Source organism: Syngnathus leptorhynchus, chromosome 14 (genome assembly GCF_054491065.1).
Source record: "Syngnathus leptorhynchus isolate UIUO chromosome 14, UIUO_Slep, whole genome shotgun sequence".
Lineage (NCBI taxonomy): Eukaryota > Metazoa > Chordata > Actinopteri > Syngnathiformes > Syngnathidae > Syngnathus > Syngnathus leptorhynchus.
In genome coordinates this window covers 2,122,458-2,142,253 of record NC_141208.1, presented here as the reverse complement: position 1 = coordinate 2,142,253, position 19,796 = coordinate 2,122,458, and the positions used below count along the sequence as shown (strand labels likewise).

The 19,796-nt window shown below is 47.5% G+C and overlaps 1 protein-coding gene across 3 annotated transcripts; it reads left to right on the top strand.

Annotated features, from left to right (window-relative positions):
- On the top strand, positions 1 to 18,500 carry LOC147045898 (rho GTPase-activating protein 29-like). Of its 3 annotated transcripts, none has more exons than XM_085929356.1 (22): positions 1 to 140; positions 1,924 to 2,290; positions 8,322 to 8,465; positions 10,840 to 10,936; positions 11,198 to 11,270; positions 11,468 to 11,528; positions 11,949 to 12,098; positions 12,189 to 12,253; positions 12,323 to 12,433; positions 12,571 to 12,651; positions 12,735 to 12,902; positions 12,975 to 13,112; positions 13,233 to 13,420; positions 14,596 to 14,765; positions 14,838 to 14,975; positions 15,065 to 15,163; positions 15,446 to 15,609; positions 15,686 to 15,874; positions 15,952 to 16,089; positions 16,157 to 16,380; positions 16,450 to 16,750; positions 16,822 to 18,500. In XM_085929356.1, the coding sequence occupies exons 2-22, from the start codon at positions 1,993 to 1,995 to the stop codon at positions 17,716 to 17,718; spliced, it is 3,894 nt and encodes a 1,297-aa protein (XP_085785482.1). In that variant the 5' UTR covers positions 1 to 140; positions 1,924 to 1,992; the 3' UTR covers positions 17,719 to 18,500. The 3 variants fall into 3 exon arrangements, with proteins under 3 accessions (XP_085785482.1, XP_085785481.1, XP_085785483.1); XM_085929355.1 differs by having other exon boundaries at positions 14,835 to 14,975; XM_085929357.1 differs by lacking the exons at positions 1 to 140; positions 1,924 to 2,290; positions 8,322 to 8,465 and adding an exon at positions 9,751 to 10,442 and having other exon boundaries at positions 14,835 to 14,975.
- Positions 18,501 to 19,796: the final 1,296 nt, after the last annotated feature.

Here is a 19,796-nt window from a genome sequence, read left to right as displayed (position 1 = left end):
TCATACAGTCAAGCCGTTGTCACCCACTTTTTTGCTGTTTTAAAGTTGCTTTTATATTTTTACTAACCCGAACGGAAATACTTTTCGTCTTAAACTTGATCTGGATATTTCTGCTGCCATGTCCTACCAGTACTGTGCAGGTGAGTTGGGAAAATTCTTATTATTATTATTATTTTTTTTTAAGACATTGCCAGCGAAATACTTTAGACCGACGTGAGAAGTTCGAATACAGTACAACATTCTAAGCCTGGTATTACACTATAAGCATGCAAAATACTATGAATATACTCAGTCTTAACAATGAAGGTAATAAATAGAATTACACTTTTGTCCGGCTTCGGATAAAAGATTTATCCTACGTCACGATTCACGTTTTTATCATACAAGATCTCCATCGTAAATCGCACGATCCTTATCGATACATCAGTATCAAATATCGATGATGTTGCACTCTTGTGGGATGTATGACATATAAATGCAACTTGTTTTTCGCAGTGTTCATAGTATGGCTAAAATGAGGACGTTTCAACGATTAATGGTGATTCGTGACACTTCTGTCCTGATCCTTGCAGAGACTGATGTCATGCATAATGGTCATCGTAATATAATTTATAGAGCACTTTAACCACAACCGCAAGTTGTGCTGTAAGTAAGTGGACATAAACAAACTAGAAGAAAAACATAACATTTCAATGGTAGTGATAATAATACGAGACGTTTGCCATTTCTGTGGAATTTGTGCGTGAATATTGAAATGCTGAATGAAAAAATGATGGAATCACGTTGAATAAATGGAATGATGTTGGCTCATCGAACAATATTCATTTATGTTGAATGGGAATGAATGGGGAATTTTTATAGGACGTGTGTTGTCATTTGGATGGAATGGAGTATTTTTGGTCAGAAATTTGGGGCAAAACTGAATTTTGGAATGAGGAAGATAATATCTCACAAGGCATGAATTTATGGAATACAGTGGAGCCTCGGTTTTCGAACGTCGCGAGCAAATCATGTCGGACGAAATTCGGTTGTCGAACCTCGCGAGATGAGCCGAGAGGACCCGCCTGCCAAGTGACTCCGTTCGTTAATACATTCTCGTTACTCTGAGGATAGCATCAACTCTAATCATGCCTCCAAAGGAAGCAAGTGGGAGCAGTAAAGCCATCCTAAAACAAAAAGACGCTCCTCAAGCAATGCGACAGTTAGCGCCCGGCGCGTTGCGGTCGCGCGATCGGAATAAACTAAGCTCCCTCCGCACTGAGGTCCACTTCAATTTTAGAAAGTCCATTAGGACTTTAAAAATATTTTCAAAATTTTAGCGGGCGCTCTGTGACAATAATGCACCAGCGCGGTGCAGTTACGCGGTCGGCAACGCGCGACGATTGCGCGTTCGGCGGTGCGCTGCAGTTGCGCGATCGGACAAAATTAAGCTCCCTGCGCACTGAGGTCCACTTAAAATTTGGAAAGTACATCAGGACTTTTAAAGATGTTTTGTAAATTTCAGTGACGGCTCTGTCACAATAATGCGACCAGCGCGGTGCTGTTGCGCGGTCGGCGACGCGCTGCGGTTGCGCGTTCGGCAGTGCGCTGCAGTTGCGCGATCGGACAAAAATGTGCAAATGAAAAAACGCTTTAAAAAAGGCGTTGTTGTTTTTTTTGCTTGGAACGGATAAAATTTTTTCCCCATTATTTGTAATGGGAAAACATGATTCGGTATTCGAGCGATTCACTTCTCGAACATCCTTCTGGAACGGATTGTGGTCGAAAACCGAATCTCCACTGTATGTTGCAACTAGAATGATGACTTATGTGTCAAAATAATACTTATGTCCCCGCTGTATCAACCAACGTGACTATTGACTAAATTAGTGCTTTAATTAGGCCACCATTATCCATTATCATCTCCATCCCGTGTGTTTCTAGGGGAAGCCATTAAGGGTCCGAGTGGCTGTAAAGTACACTAGCTCCCCACCCCCCGACCCCGCTGCCAGGATGCTCCGTAAGAGCAGCGACGGCGGCGGCAGTGTAAAGAGTGGTCACGCTTCCGCTACCTCCAGGCATCACTCCAATTCCCTGACGGGCTCTCTGTCGGCCGGCTCCACCAAGACCTGGGATGCAGGGCACAGGCGGCGCTCCCACAACCCGCTGAGTGGCGCAGATCCTTCCGATCCGTCAGTGTCGGCGTCATGTCCGCCCGGAGTGGATCCGGAGTATGTCATGATGCTGGTGAATGACGTCAGGTGGTTCGCCAACGTGCTGCTGCACCTCAAGGAAGCCTTCCAGAGTCCAGGTGAGACAAAAGAGCATTCACACATCACTCGACATCATGTTTGAAAGATCAAATTCAAGCCACTCAAAACTGACCAATATTTCATCTTTTGGTGTGGATAGTATGCTGTATCATAAGAAGAAATGAAATGATTCTCCATGATACCAAATATGACAACCGATTTTTGACACTGATCTATCGATATCAACATCCACAAAAAAAAAAAAGCAAAATTGCAATGTCAATATTTTGTCCCACCTTGGCGATGTTTTGATTTGCTTGCTTTGTAATGCTAGAATGTCTTCGCTGTAGTTTGACCCCTACTAGACACACACACACACACACACACACACACACACACACACACACACACACACACACACACACACACACACACACACACACACACACACACTGTGGTCCTGGCAGCGGGAGTGATTTGTTTAACCATTCCTGTGCTTGGAGGAGGCCGGTCTCCCCGAGTGAGTCATTGCGTGTGTGTTTTTGTGTGCGTGTGTAATGTAGAATGAAGGTTTGCGAACGTCCTCTCCTGACTTTGTAAGCAGCTTAATGCATCAGAAATAATAACAATAATAATAATGGCATTATGCAGCATTGGCCGTCACAAGGCTTAATCCCTCAGTCTGTTTGGAGTGGATAAAAAGCTTACTTTTCACGGGGTGTGGACTCATTTGTGGGGGAGTTCCGAACTGTACAGTATTCATTCCACCAGTCGTTAACCAGATGCACACTGAAAAGCAACAGGGCAAAAATATGAGTGCTGTGTTCAAAGCCTGAAGCGAGTCTGCCGTGATTGACAAGCAGAGACAGCCCACAATGGAATAATATTTGATAATTGAGCCAGTCGTTTGCAAATTGCCACCACGTGTAAGCTGAAGGTAAACAGGATGACGTCCTCCGTGTTCCCCTCCATTACTGTCCGTCCGGCGTGTCGTTGCTACGCCAACGGCAGCGTGAGCCAGAACAGCAGGAACCAGTTAGGCCAGGAATTTATTTAGCACCTCAGCGAAGACGCGTTGAGGCTTTTAGCTTAGCAGCCCACGGGGGGGAAAGCTATTGCTGTCAAAGCCAACCCCTTACCCAGCAACCGCTGGGTCGGTCGGGTCTGACGTGTTAAGGACAAGAAGGTGAGGCTCTCGTGACCCAATGGGTGAACCCTGACCCCGTTTTCAAAGAAGCCTTTATCCGCCCCTGTAGGTTCCTTTATGTCATCTGACATTTTATGGCTACCAACATTATATTTGTTGTTGGTCTGTTCTGATATTGATTGACTGTCTATTCAGAGTCTAGTGGTAGTTACAGATCGAATTTAAGCTCAAATCTGCTTCTGGATACCATCAAGTTGTGTTCTCACGGCAGATCTGGTTCCGAAATTTGTTTTGGTTTCAGCTGGATAAACGCACTTGTTGTCACATTATGTGTCACATAACTCTGTCCCCTTGTTGTCGTTCTATGTCCATGTGTCCCGTTCTGGGGTCAGGAGGTGTTGAAAAAAAACAAGAATAAAGGAGCCGCCGTCGACGTACTGGCTTGAGCCGACACCACCACCACCACCACCACCGGCACCCCCACGCTCTCCCGCATACTCGGCATTCCTTTAGAACAAATGTTCACTTGTGGCTGCGCAGTGCCTTCAATAGAGCAGAACCAGGGTCGCTGTGAGCCACGCTTACGTGGAAAAAGTCTCCCTTTCCCCGGAATAGCCCACGGACGGCCGGCCGGCTAAATTTTGCTCGCAGGGCCTACTCAACCCCTCCGTTTAACTGGACATTGCCTTCAGGGCACCCTTAGAAAACGTACTCAAGAACGTCAGGCATGTTTGTTTTCGCGTGACTGCGGTTGAAAATATTTTGCGAGGGCGCCAAAATGTAGCGCTGCTGACTCGCGTGTCCTCGTTCTGCAAAAGTGTTTGCCGGTGTCATCGCGACACGCTGATAAGATTGTATTGTATTCCAGTCAAACGGCATTGTTGTATTTCACAATGCCGCCGTCTTGTCACCGCGGCCCCCCTTTCACGCGACCTGCCCGAGATAGCAATTATATTCGACTTCTGTATCATCTTCAAAAAAAAAAAAAAAAAAAAAAACATTCAAGGGATTCTCATCATGGTGTTTTGTGTGCGTGAAAGGTACTACTGACTTCCGTGACTTAAAACCAATTTTAGACAAGGGATGGATTTATTGATTCATTTTTTTGGGGGATGGAAATTGCTGAGAGTAAAAAATGAGAGGTCTTGTCGCCAGCTACGTCCTTGTTGATTGGCCGTAAATCGTGAGCGGTTGCTGTGAATACCCGCCCAAGTGTGCCAGCTCAAGTGGCGGCTCGCGGGTGGCGCCTTCAATCGCCAGCCGTCGTAACGACATAATGGCTTAATGGGCCGGGAGAACAAAAAAAAGAGTGGGATTTGTCCGTTTTGTAACTCTCCCCTCCTCCCTGGGATGCCACGTGAAGGATGTTTTGTGCAAGATCTTTCCTGGGGTGGTTATTTATGGTTATGGGCCGGGGGGGGATGTTTGTGTAGTAGATTGGTCGCGGTGAAGGAGAGGCGAGAAATTTACAACCTGGGAGCAGGTCTTTTTTTTTTTTTTCCCTCCAAACTTTGTGCGTCACTTTGTTGTTGAAGGAAAAAGTCATCTCCAGGACACATTCTCATAGTTGCCATACATACGGAGCAGGTGGTAAACTTCGCAACCTCAGTCCTTCACGGAAATTGAATCAAATATTATATATATATCAATAGAATATAAAGGACAACAAAAAAGACGGAAACACAAAATCACTTGTTAAAGGTGTGCGAGTATGACTTTGGATTTTTCACATGGGGGAGGGGGTTGTTTCGGTGCATCCAGGACAGAGGCCAGACCTCACACAGTGCCGTGACCCTGCTGCCCCCCCACTCCCAAGCAGGTAGCTGTTTATGGAGCGCCTGCTGTTTACTGTCTGCGCGGCGTCTGTGTTCTCCACTCGGCCTTCTAAACAAGGCACGCAGAACACCCGGGAGCGGACATAATTGTTTGGATGTGGTGGTGGTGGTGGTGGGGGGGCATGTTTACTGATGGAAACAATTCCACCTGCCGCAGATCACGTTTCACGTTTGTGCTATCAGACCCCCGTTTTGTTGTGAAATGCCATTTAGCTGATGTTTCTCTGACGCAAAATGAGCAGCATCTGTCAGGTGGACTGAGTCAACATGCGTCACCGTACCGGAATCCTCGAGGAAGGGCTCGGGATAAACCACTTGGCAAAATAATGTGCTCGCAGCCATTTCTTTTGTCGATGCTTGTTTTGCGTGAAACTCATCACGTGTCCAGACAGGCTCGCTGATTGTCGGTTGTTATCAGCTAGAGAGACAGAGAGAGGGGCATGAGGGGGGGGGGTTGTAACTTCTTGTCAGGCCACCTGAAGTTTTGGATTAGATTGTCCCCCCCCCCCACACACACACACATACACTAAAATGTAGGCCTGTTAAGTTTCTCAGGAACAGGGACAGCAATAATTTCCTGGGTCAGTGGATTGGAGAGGGGGGTGATAAATTATGCAATCCCAAACAAACACAAAGCAACACATGTAAATCCTACATTTTTCTGTCTGTTATTTCAGTAAATCCAAATCGACATTTTCTAGCGCGACTGAGATTACAATCAATGCTGCAAATGTTCTGAACCCCCTTTTCCACGTTGGTATGTCACAAGTCACATGGTTCTTGTTTGTTGTGGTGTGTGTATTTTCCTAAAAGTCCGGGTGGGACACGGGCTCATCACGGCAAGGGGAAATGAGATGGTAGATGGTGGGGGTTGACTGATTGGAGGGGGGCTGGGGGTGCTCTTCCTTTTCCACAATGCAAGCCCTGCCCGCTGTTATCTCTACCAAAACAATGCCACGGGCCCTCCCCTCCCCTCCCACCACCAGAGCCACCATCACTGCAATCAGGCAACACATTTCCAGGCCTCTTTATTCTCCATCCATTGTTGTGACAAAAGCACTCACGGCTGATTCTCGCCGGCTTTCTCTGTGCTGTCACAGCGCCGTGAGCACGCAAGCCTCCCGAGCAAACAATAGCGAGCGGTCAGTGTGAGCTGTCACTTGAGATCGGAGCTCATGGCTTCATTCTATTTTGTAAACACTCGTCTTTTTTTTCCCCCTCCTGTCATTGTGGATCGTCGGGGTGTGTGCTGGGGAAACTGAGCACTGATCTAAGTGGTCCAATTGGATACGGAGCTAATAGATGCGCATGTAGGCTTTGTTTTGTACATCCAAACAAGAATAAAAACACAGTACACTATTATTGAGTTAAGAATTAGTAGACAACATTTTAGGAGCTGTTTTTGGAACTTTTAGATAGCCGCGGTTTCCGGGACGAGTCTAGAAAGTTGATGCTAATTTAGCGTTAGCATGTCAATGGGATTTTACATTGACTTTAGCGGTTGTTTCTAAAATGCTTTCACAACATCAGGAACTTGTAACGTAGTGTTATCGCTTCCATTAAACAGTGATTCCTTTGAGCTTATCTGGTGAACAAACAGATCCGTTCCAGACCTTCCAGGAAAGTAGACAAACATTTTCATGCAGCCAATCAAGAAAAGGGGCGGAGTCTTGCTTCACGCTAACCGAGCTTGTGCTTCTTGCATCTCCTTTGATTGTCAAAGGGCTTCAAGCACCGGTGAGCTAAACATGCCCGAAAGGGAAAGAGGGTGAGCTCTTTAATGAGGGTCCATTGTCAGAGGGTTTAAGTGGTAGGGGGTGGGCATACTTCAAAGTGCCTGCACTTGGGTGCATGGCGGGGGTCTCACGTTGAGCAGGTGAGCTCTACGTCTCTCCAGTCAGCTTTGTTCTCTGATCTTGGGAGAAGAGTTAGACCTTGTCCTCCAAAGGTTTACTGGAACTTGCAAAAAGTAATTACCCTTGAAACGGGGGCTTATTTTGGCTCCGGAACCAACATTCAGATGAAAGTTCCCGCTGTCCAAAAACACAGAAAGCTCCTAGGGGTGAATATCTATGGAAGTTGGAAGATTCCTCCTCCAGCTGTTTGTGTGTGTGTATGATGCATTTGTGCGTACGAGTGCATGTGTCACGTCAAGGGAGGGACTGAGGAAAAACACCCAGCCTCTCATTTTCACTCCCCCCTGTAATTCCATCAGCCTTCCAATAAATCCAGCTTCTCATCCCGCCCGCCTCTTGATGAAAACCAGATGACTCTCTTGACCACCTCCCTCACACACACACACACACACATGACCTTACCTGTTGCAAATTGCCGAGACGTGACAGCCATCACCTACTTTATCAGTAAAAGGGGCTGGTTGCGCCGAAAAGGGTGCGACCAGTCTCTGAGGTAATAATGATGCTGTTGTTTGTCATTGTCTGATTGCCGCACTGTCGTCTATCCATCCCCATGCCTCTGTCCGCAATCCTTAAATCTTGTTTACAATTTGAATTGAATGCAGTAGATGTCAACTATGCCTTGTTTGCATGTGTGTCACTTGAAGAGCGCCACCAAAGCGTGCGTAGAAATCACATCGTGCTGTCCTCAAGCTTCCTGCCGCACGAGCCTCTTCCGTTGGCAGGTGTTACATCAGCGTTTTGCGTCGTGATGCAACGGGTTCTTTCCTCTCTGCATCTCAACCAAACTTTCACTTTTTGTTTATCTCCTGTTTTGTGGTTTGTTCTATTTCAAAAAGCCTCGCTCTCGCTCGCTCTCTCGCTCTCGTTTCCAGTCTATTCCCACACGTGTGATTACATGCCTGGTTGAGGCCCCTGTTTTGCTTGGACAGCCCCTCATTACTGCACTTCCCAAGACTCCGCTGTTGACGGCTGAGCCCATTTCAAATCTCTTGCTGATGCTGACCAAAACAGCAGCACATATGGGCGAATGTAAATTTGCATTTCTTGGTCATGTCACAATGTGTGTGAAGCCAATTAAAGAGCTTTTCGGGTCATAAAAGTACAAGTTGTATTTTGTGCCGTAGCTGTCAAGACCACAACCAACGAGCGACTGAACCGACCGCAATTTTGCGTCTCCTTCCCTCCGCAGATGGCTCGGAAGCTCTCCAACAAACGGTCCAGGAGCGTCTGGCCGAGCTGCTGCGAGTCCTCAAGGCCGTCATCGGCAAACACCAGGCCCTCAACTCGGTGGACATCCTGGGCAAGGCGGGCACGCTCATCGCCAAGGTGAAAGGTGAGCGGTGGCTAACTTTAGCATGCTACTTAACGAAATGTCACGGGGCGCCGCTCACCTGCTCTGTTTGAGAGCTCCGAGGCGTGACTCGGTGCCAGAATATGCACGGGTACAAAGGCAGAAAGGAAAGAGCACGGTCCATTGCACTTCAATCACACTGGAAAGATGGCACCAGTCCAAGCAAATTATTACTGAACTGCAAATGATGCCTACATTATTTATAGAGCATCGAACTGATGAATAGTGACCGCTTATTAATGATCAGCTTTTCAAGAGAACAGTTAGCCTGTGTCCAAATGCATCTAGATGGCAAAAATAGCATTTTGCTTGGTGGGGGTGGGTGGGGGGGGGCTGTCTCATTTCTACCACAGTTTTCCTGAGGAGAAACTGGTTTCATAAAGAGAGGACATATGCACAAACATTAAAAATGTTATTCTTACATAATATAAAATGTTAATAATCGGTAAAACTTTTCAAATGTTTTACAATTATTTTAAATGATAACATATAGCATATTTTTGGCATTTTATATTTGGAATTATAACACATAGCATATTTTTAACATTTTTAGTCAGTAATTTAAAAATAAATTAAAAATATAAATATTACTTGAAATTCTGAGCTTATATTTATATCACTTTTTTTTTCTTCGCTTCCTCAACCTTTTCCGGAAACAACTTCCTTCAAGCTTCTGATTGGCTAAAAAGACCTTGGAGGGCTACTCACACATTGCATCCAGTCGTGAGGAGGAGCATTTGCGAGCACAGATGAGTAAGCGACGAGGAGCGCCGCGCTCGCACGATAACAGGGCCTCGCTGCATCTCCTCGCCGCGTCTGGAAGCCCGCCAGCACGTACTTAGACAAACACTCGCTCGTCTGACCCGTTTGCAGACGCCGCTGACACCGAGCGTTGACATGTGCCGCTCGCCACGCCGTTGTTGTGAAAGCCTCCCAAAGGGACTTTTTTTTTTTCCACACAAATGTCAAGAATGAACTCGCCTCTGAGCCACGGCACGTCATAGGCGACATGCATTTCCCACTTCCAATGAATTGTCCATCAAAGTGGGAAAGGAAAAAAAAAACATCTCCCCTTTGTCATTTTCTTTGAGTGTTGCGAGGGATGTAAAAAGCAAACTAAAAGCAAAATATAAGCTGTATTAATGACGTCACTTTGTTGTTCCACTTCTTTAGCCAGCAAACTAGGTGAGAGTGAATCAACAGCACCGAGGGATGGGAGGGAGGCGGGTGTGGGTGTGGGGGGGGCAAGCTCTGGAATTATTGTTCCGAGAGCCACAGGATGTCCTGAGGAAGAAGCCGATGCAGCGCAGAGTCGCGCAGCAGCGTTTCGGCAGCGCTCCTCGAGAGTCTCCTCAAAACACAAAATCTGACCTTTTTCGGCGGCTCTCGGGGGCCGCCTCGGCATCGATGGTCACGGAGCCAAAATCTAAAAGCAAAGCTTAGCTTTACAAAGTCTTCAAGTTTTTGAAGGTAAGCAAAGGAGTGACAGAAGTGGAGCTACGTGCGAGCTTTTCCTGTTTGAGCGTAGACAGGAAACACGACGTCCAACGTCACCGACTACCACTTTGGTCGCAAACTGCGTTCTTGCTGAGGAAAGTGCTTCCTGAAGATTTTCCACCTTCGACGATCCTCAAGGTTCAAGCTGCAAAACTCTTGAGGATGTGCGAGCGTTCACGCCGTTTCGTTGAGGATTACAAACAGCCCAAGTTGGATTTGAATGCAAGATTTTTCTAAAAGGTGACTTTTTGACTGAACAGCCTGATCGGTCATGACCAATTTTTGGAAGAAAAACTATGAGGTGGGGCACTTGAGATTCGGGATTTGACTCGTCGCCAGTTTTAGGACTGTCTGGCGCCAATTTATGAAAGACTCGACTGAAGATTATCACGTTTGGATTGAATTATTATTTTGGTAAAATTCTTAGTCTGCAAATCCAATGTCAACATTAGCAACTCAAAGGTAAGCGCAAATGTGGGTGTGTCCCTAAAAGTTCCCGAACTGGCTGCTTCACCATTACAACACCCCTCCTCACCAATCCCGAAGCATCTGACAGTTCCTAACCGAGAAAAAAACTCCCTACTCACTCAATACAGCGTCATGTGACCCCCCCCCCCCCCCCCCCTTCCAAACTATAAGGAGTTGTCAAGGGGACTCGTTTTAACGACTTGAAGTTTGTTGTTCGGATTGGAACTCTATAATTTTTTTGACATAAGTCTTTTCTGACCCACTTCTTGAAGTTTAACACTTGACACATGACTCAATCCCACCTCTGGAAACTATCCTGTGTAAACATTGCATCTGGATGGAACACCCACTACCAGGTGAAGTTATATTTAGCTTTTCTGTCTCTCCGCAGGCATCGACTTCAATGACATCAGACCTGACAACCTAGAAAGCACGTTTGGCGAGATTCATGCGTCCATCGACACCTTAGCGTTCACCTTCGGCAATGTGTGAGTGCGACGCCGTTTTCAACTTTTAATTAACTAAAAAAAGTAACGTCGGCGTTATTGCTAGCACTGATGCAGCCTCAAAATTGTCCAGACTCATCCAACATTTCTAATATATGCAATTAGGGTTACCATACCAATGCCAAACACTATTTTCATTCCTAGCCAGTGTAGCAATACAAAATATATTGTTTGTAAATTTAATATGATATTTGACATATTGTAGCTTTATTCATAATTGTTTTGGGTGGTTGTGTGCTTTAGAGTTTCTGACTTCCTTATGGGCGATGTGGACAATGGCTCAGGGTTGGGGACCCCCCAGACCAGAAGAAGCCGGGTAAAGCATTTGTTTTCATTCTTAATTTTTTTTTTTCCTTTTACTTGTTGTTTTTATTGAAAGCTTTGTTCCCAGTAAACGTAAAAGCCTCAAAGGCAAACTGTAATTTGGGTGTCGAGAGCACAGCTGCTTGTTAATTGCATGTCTGCCTTCGCCTTCCTGTCACATGAAACCCGTGTCCTCCTCGTCTTTCGCAGTCTTTCGACAACCTCGCCGTGGATCCCGAAGACTACGCGGCCGAGAAGAACGACCTCGCTGGTGAGTGGGCGTCCGCGTTCCATCGTTCAAGGGGTGTGGATTTCGTCGCGTGTTTACGGCTTCGTCGGCCAAGGGCAGACCAACGTTGTCAACTTTGGAGCTCCCGGCGTGATTTAGGAATGCCTGAGGTGGAGACCCGCCCTGTTATTTCTGCCGGACCACACGTTTTCCCCGCTGGCCTGAATGTCTGACATTCCGAGGCCTGTTCGGGAGCGGGTCTGCGGCAGATAGGAAACACATGGGCTCTGAGTAGAAATGGCGGGAGGTGGGGGTGGGGGGGGCATTGTCTTTTTTTAGAAGATGCCAGCATTTTCGCATCCTCCTGCAGTGTCAGCTTCTTCATGGTCACGTCTCCTGTTTTAGCCTCTATCAATCTTTGTTCTGTTTTGATATTTCATTAAAGCTAATCTTTCTCCTCAGGCCCAGATGTTCCTCTGTCACGCGAGGAGGAGGTGGACCTGACACTGCTGAAGCATGACAGCGGGGTGGAGTCAGCTCTGCTCTACGCGAAAGCCTGGTCCAAGTACATCAAGGACCTGCTGGGCTGGATGGAGAAAAGAGTGACCATGGGTGAGGCCCGCTCCGTATAGTTACAGTACTGTCACTGGATGAAACTGAAACCGGATGAACTGACATGAATATACCTTTTATGTCTTCCAGATATGGAGTGTGCCAAAAGTTACGCCAAACTGGCCGAGTCGGCCAAGTCGCTGGTGACACAGCAGGTTGTCTTACTTTATTTTATTTTATTTTATTTTATTGATAATTCCACATGATCTTTTGGCTCGGTGCAGGACTACATGCCCTTTAGCGACATTTACAATTCCACTTTCAAGAACGACATTGAGTACAACCAACTGCTCGTTCAAACCGCCATGGCCTTGCAGACCAATAAATTCATACAGGTTGGACATCTTTTTTTTACACATCTTTTTTTTTAACCGTTAACCTCAATGTCAATAATGACGCACTAAGATGCTACAGACAAAAAGATTCAAGTTTATGAATGACATCTTTTCTCTTCGTCTGTGTCCCTTGCTAGCCCCTCTTGGGCCGTAAGAATGAACTGGACAAATTGAGGAAAGACCTCAAGGAGCAGTGGCAGAAGGAGCAGAAGAAAATGGTGAATGTCTATTCATAGTCCAAAATGAATTAAAAAAAAAATACAAGAAGAAAAAATCAAACATTGTTTCTCTTTTATTCCAGCACGAGGCGGACACGAGCTTGCGAAAGGCTCGGGCGCTGAAAGCCCAGAGGCGAGAAGAATATCAGAAGGCCTGCTCGTCCACCAGCCGCTCCCTGGAGGAGCAGCCCAACGCCGGCAACAAGCAGCTGGAGAGAAAGAGGAGACTGGAAGAGGAGGCCCTGCAGAAGGTACGCCGACCGCCAACGATGCTCCTTTTCACGCTGCTCTTCATCACGTCGTTATTTGTGTTGCGACGTTAGGCCGAGGAGGCCCAGGAACAATACCAGAGCAGCATGGCTGACGCGGACGTCAGAAGAATGGACCTGGCCAATGTCAAGCGCACCATCCTCGCCCAAATCCGAGAGACCGTCTTCCAGTGCGACCTGACGCTCAAGGCGGTGGGCCACATTCTCTCATCATTCACTCGAATCCCCCAAAAATGAATCCTAAAACTAATCCTTTCCTAAAACGAAAATGATTCCACTATCTCATTGTGCCCTGCTTCTTCCTGCTTTCAGGTAACGGTCAACTGGTTCCAGATGCAACACGCCCAGACGGCGTTGCTACCCGCTCACCACCAGGCGCTGAGTGACAGCGCCAAGCTGTACGAGCCCGGCGAGTGCTACTCGGAGTTTGTGCGTCGCCTCCCCCGACACCTGCCCAGGGAGCGCATGCACTCCGACTCGGTTTCTTCAGACGGCGCCAGGTATGCAAGAGGTTTGGCCGTTGGTAACCAAAACAGCAGCACCATGCCATACACTGGTTACTATAGAACAAAGTGAAGTCCTTTGTGAAACTTTCTCAGCTCTGTAAATGACACGATTGTACAAGTAGCACCTCGATGGCGTGTACGTGGTACGGCGTCGTGCGGTCGCTCGCTCGCTCGTTCTTTCAGAGCAGAGTAACAATGAGTCAGACTGGGAGGAAGAGAGAGAGAGAGAGAGAATGTGAATGCGTTGGCCTTCCTCTCAGGAAATATCTGTGGCGCAGGCTTGAGTGCAAGCGGGCAGATTGCGAGAGTGAGAAGATTGCCTCTCGCGTTTCTGTCCAAACACGTCGCTTCCCACACACACACTACCCGGAGGGAAATACTAAAAAGTAAAAAACCAGAGTCCACACACAGGTGCTTAAAACATGCAAAAATGCTTGTGTCGTTTTTGGGGGGTTTCAAAAGGGTTAAATTGTCATATTAAATAATCATCAATGTTTTTTTTCTCTACTAATCAACTTTCCTTACTCTTATTATCTTAGTATTTCATGAAAAAAAAGCAGATAAAAAAAAGCTGATTATTTTTTTCAAATATGCATCTATCATAGATTGTTGTTTTATTTATTTCATCTTTTTGGTGGGGGGGTGAGAAAATGAAATTAAAACCTGAACATCTGGAGCTGCCTGCTTTTCTTTCATCATTTTCCAGGCATGGAAAAAAAACATCAATCTCCAAAGGACTTGAAAAGTGTTTACGTTTGAGCATAGAGGTTTCGGAACCCTAAAAATAACTCGTATACCCCTTTGCTTTGATTTGAGCCGTACAACCCGGTAGATGAAAGCGAGGACAAACCTCACGTGCCGTTACATGTCGCGTTTAAGTTCCTCTCTCGTATATGTGTGTGGCAAACCCCCATCAAAGGCAGCATTGTCATTAAAACTTCTCTCTGATGCTCAAACATAAAGAAAAGGGGAACAACGTCTGGCTTGCAGTGTTAGCTTCATCTGTCTTCCACATTCCAAATACATACACGTTGGCAACATTGAAGATTTCAAATGCCTGAAAGTGAGCGCCCTGCGATTGGCTGCCGTCCACTCCCTGGTATACGGATGGATAGTTTAGTGGCGCCACTCCCTTCAACTCTGGTTGTCCTGTTTCCTCTTTTCTACAGGTTCGCGTTTGCCAAGCGGTCAGTGGGCAGCACTCACTCCTCCCACGGAAACCTGTCCCAAGCCTCGCTCACCTCCTGCGACGTCCTCAGCGGCGACGAGGTGGACAGCCCGCTTCGCCGCCGGCCGGGGATCGCCAAGCACCGCTCCAACAGCAGCACCGACATCCCTGGTGGCCATCCACGAAACGGCAGATGAGTTGAATCTGTTTTCTTGTCGGGACTAATGACACTTATTCCAGCAGGGTTGAGGGGGCAGGCCCCGCCGCTCCGAGCCTGGACCTCCGGCAGTCCGGGGAGCCAGGGAGGGATGTGCAGTGACTCGGAGAGCGCGGGCGGCAGTAGTGAGTCCAGGTCCATGGACTCCCCATCTGCCAGTCCAGGTAGGAGGAGAAAGAGGGTCACCTCCAGGAATTAATCCTCACGACAAGTAATATCCAAATCAAATATGATGACACTGTTTTCAACGTAGGGGACTTCAAGCGACGCCTACCCAGAACTCCTTCCACCGGCACCATGTCTTCTGCTGACGACCTGGACGAGCGAGAACCCCTGTCTCCTTTGGACAATGGTATGATCCACAATTTGATCTTAGTAATATAAAATCTATAAGAAATATAATATGAATAATCAGTGTTTGGTTTAGTTTTCCGAGTTTTCTAAAAACAGACAAAAATGACTCAAGCCATTATTTTAGGAAGCGGATGATATGCTAACCAGAAATACACAGCGATCCTTTTGTGTTTTGTTTTGTTCTTTTTCCGTTTGAGATCTGTTATTTTTGGCCACCCTCGACTTCCTCTATCTGCTCTCACGTCCCATCGTCAGAATTAACGTCACTTCTTCTTTCCAGGTCTGGCCGAGATGGTAACCGAGACGGCCAGCTCTCCCGGCCCCTTCCGCAACGCTCAGATGTCCAAAGCGGCGCAAACGCACAAACTTCGGAAGCTCCGAGCGCCGTCCAAGTGCCGCGAGTGCGATAGCCTTGTGGTCTTCCACGGGGCCGAGTGCGAGGAGGTAACGTCCGGGCCGCGAGCTGTCTTTATGGAATGACGTTGCCTGGTCTCAATTATTTTCCCTTCCCGTCCTCCAGTGCTCGCTGGCTTGCCACAAGAAGTGTCTGGAGACGCTGGCCATCCAGTGCGGCCACAAGAAGCTGCAGGGCAGGCTGCAGCTCTTCGGCATCAACTTCACCCAGGCGTCCAAAAACAGCGCCGACGGAATCCCCTTCATCATCAAGAAGTGCACCTCTGAAATCGAAAGCCGCGCTCTCAACATTAAGGTGAGCCATAGCGATATCTCCAGCAGAAAAATAAGCCACCGGAAAAAGCGTACAATCGTTGTTGTTGTTTTTTGTAGGGCATTTACCGCGTGAACGGCGCCAAGTCGCGCGTGGAGAAGCTGTGCCAGGCCTTTGAGAACGGCAAAGACCTGGTGGAGCTGTCAGAGCTGTCTCCGCACGACATCAGCAACGTGCTCAAGCTCTACCTGAGACAGGTGAGAGAGGCGACATCAACCAACCGCCTTTCTTTAGCCCCGAGCCAAAACGTGTTTGCTTGCGCAGTTACCGGAGCCGCTGATCCTCTACCGCTTCTACAACGACTTCATCGGCCTGGCCAAAGAATACCAGCGCCTGGTGGTGGAGGAGGCCCAGGAAAGCGATTCCAAGAAGTCCGACGGGCTCAGCGTCCACCTCAACCGTGTGGTCCTCCGCATTCGGGACCTTCTGCGCCAGCTGCCCGCCGCCAACTACCGGACACTGCGTTTCCTCGTCACGCACCTCAACAGGTAGCGACAAGAAATCTAAATTATTGCTCCAGCGTAGCAACTGAAAAAAGTCACGTTGGTCATGCGCAGAGTGTCAGAACACGCGGAAGAGAACAAGATGACGGCGAGCAATCTGGGCATCATCTTTGGCCCCACGCTACTGAAGCCGCGGCAGGCGGATGCCGAGGTGTCCCTGTCCTCTCTGGTGGACTACCCGTACCAGGCCCTCATGGTGGAGCTGCTGGTGCGACATTTCCAGGTGGTGTTTGACGCTTCTCCGTCGAGCGGGTCGGACGCCGCTGCCGCCGGCCGGAGTTCCCCCGGCCTCACCCCGCAGGAGAAGCTGCAGCGCCTCAGCAGACATTCTGCCTCCCTGACGGACATCAAGGAGGTAAATAGCAGCTGGCGTCTCACGCAGTCCACGCAGCAAACGGTTTCTCACCAAACGTTTTTTTTTTTCAGAGTGCCAAAGTGTACAAGAGGTTCTCCTCCGTGATCCCGTCCTCTCACATCCTGGACGAGGTCCAGGAGGTTCAGCCCGGAACCGACCGGACGGACTCCTCAGACGGCGTCAACGGCGTCGATAAGCGATCGAGCCACGCCGCTCCCTCCGGCTCCACGTCATCCACCCTGGCGTCGATGGTGCAGCTTCGAGCCCATCGCTCTCGGCCAGCGTGCCGTCCTATTAGCATGCCCCTGGAACGTCTCCCTACGCCTGTGGAGCGCATCGACCCGGTGGTGGAAGCTATCGCGGAGACGCCGGGCGTGGAGCCGGCGGCTGCCCGCGCAGGCTCGTCTCGGGTCAGCGCCTATTACATCACGCCCTTCATCGACACCCGGACCATGCAGCGGCGGACTTGGGACAGGAAGTACAAACATTACGACGTCACGCCCAGGACCGCCATGATCATGGCTAAGCTACCCACCGCCGGCGCTTCCGCCGGCACCATGTTCAACAACAACCCCTTCGCCTTGTCCGTCAAACCCGCCTGGGCGTCCTCACAAGATGACCAGCCGTCTTCCTGCTCACCGTTAACGCTCAGACCCCCAAGAACTCTGCAGCCCCCGCCGGGGACCTTCTACAAGCCCCCAGCGGGCAGTCCGAGGACAGACCCCGACTGGACCACCACCCCCAGCGCGGTTGCCACCACAGCCACGTCCCCCAGCCCCCCGCCCGGCCGCCTCCAGACGCAGGACTCTACTGACAGCGCCATTGACCCCGGGGCGGCCTCCCTGTCGCCCCCGCAATCGCCACCCCCCGGCAGTCCCGACGACCCCGGCGAGACCAAGGCCGTCTACCAAAGACTGCGACCTCGCCGCCTCCAGGAGCTGGAGCACAGAGAGGCCCATTTTGTCTAACAATTTTTAGCATGCCATCAAAGTGTTCCCAAATGTTCTCACTGAACAAAACCACTGAAACAAAAGCCAGCCTATGTTTTTTCCTTCTTTGTGTCCCCGCTGAGTTTTCCTGGCATCCTGCAATGCACTTAATGCAGCTTTTATACTCAGCACAATGTTCAAGCTACATGTGTTTGCACCCTTTTAAATGTTCCTGCACCAAAGAGCGTAAAGGCCTCATGGAAATAAGAAACAGGAGAGGGGGGGGGGGGCAACATTTTTATTTTTTTATTTTTGAGTTTTCTTTAGGTTTTTATTAATTATTAATTGATTTGTTAAATGGATTGTCGATTAATGGTTGCACCTATAGTTCTTTCCAGATACGTCAATTTATATGAAAAGTTATATATCAGGAAAAAAACGTAATCTCAAACTCGATTTCATTTTCTCAACAATACAACTTTTCTCTGAAAAAATACAACTTTTTATCTTGAGGAAAAAGCAACTGTCTTTTTCAAAAAATATTTAAATTTAATATTCCATCTTTCTTTGCTCTTATCTTCCCATCACGATACAACTTTGCTTTTGTACTTTTGTCATGTGTTCCTCTAATTTGCCTTGGTAATATTACTGTTATGATTGGTACCTCCTATTGTGGATATGTAAAGCATATTTATGGATTGTTTTCCTCTCCATCCTTCATACTGCATGTTTGTTGCGTCTTGTTGCCGTGGCGACCTCACAGACGATGTGCGGCACTGCTAGCCGCGGATTAAAAAAAAAAAAAGTTGTCTACCAGCAAATTTCTGTTTTATTTCTGTCTCCAATCAAAGCCTATATTTTGTTCCTTGTCAGTGTGATGCACCTAATTAGCCGTGGCACCCGAGGCACCTTATCGAGCCGCTCAGTAGAGTGACTCACCTCGGATATGCGTCTTACGACAGACATCCTCTTCTAAGTCACGTATCGGTGTTCTATCTTGCTTACTATTTGTCAAGGTGTTTTTGACATTCTTGTGCGTGTAGTTTTCTTATTAGAAGAAACAACAGGACTGTGTTCTTGTAATATTAGGTCTTCAAATATTCATGAGAAATACAAGCTGTTTTTCCTCTTTCTCTTATAGTTTTTGGCTACCTATGACATTTTATCGAAACAAAGATTTTCCTTGTAATGCAACTATTTTGAGAATAATGTAAATAAGTATCTTGAAACACAAAACAACTTTCTCGTTATATTACAAATCTAAATGAAATTAAGAAATAAACCCAGCAAATGAAGGCATTAATCAACAGATGAATTTCTAGGTTTTATAACCTATACTTAATGTTGTGTCCAACTTGCGCTCTCTCCTTTCTATGAGTTGTGTTTCAAAATGGATGATGACTGTTGTTGGTTTTTTTTTTTTCTTTTAGTTGAGCCGGGAGATTAGAGCAATCAGATTAGGAGCGTTGCTGTTTCTGTGGCCGTACTGCTGAGCAGAGTGGCATCCATCCATCCGTCCGTCCATCCATCCGTCTGTCGGTTGGGTGTGTTTCTGCGGCACAGTCTACCTTGTTCCTGCATCCTGCTGGTCTACATGCAGCGTACCTCGGACCCGGCGCTACCTCTGAGGTAAAGCTCTCACACAAATTCACACAGTTGTATTTTTATTGTCTTGTGTCAACGGGAGCATGAGTCTCTGTGTGAGAATCTCAAATGTGGGACGATTGCTGTGCTTATTTGGGTGTCCAGAAGGAAAAACTTGGATGCAAAATTGTGTGATGGACAACAAAGACTTTTTATTTGCTCTCAATGTTTGGGGATTTACGGTAATCTTAGAATACTGTGATATTTTTTGGGTCTGGAAAAAAGTTTTGTCACAAAAAATATAACTTTAGATCAATAAAAAGGAAAATAGCTAAAATGCCCCCACCTGCACGCTCGGCATGACATCATAGCTGGTAGGCATCATTGCAAACAAATTACTCATGTATTCTGTGTCTCATCTGGTCAGGATTTACAAGTTTTTACAATGTCGCATAGATGTTATTGTTCCAAAGTCTGCGTTTAAACCTTCACTCACGCAACATCTGCAGATGGAAGGCAAACCCTCTCCGTGT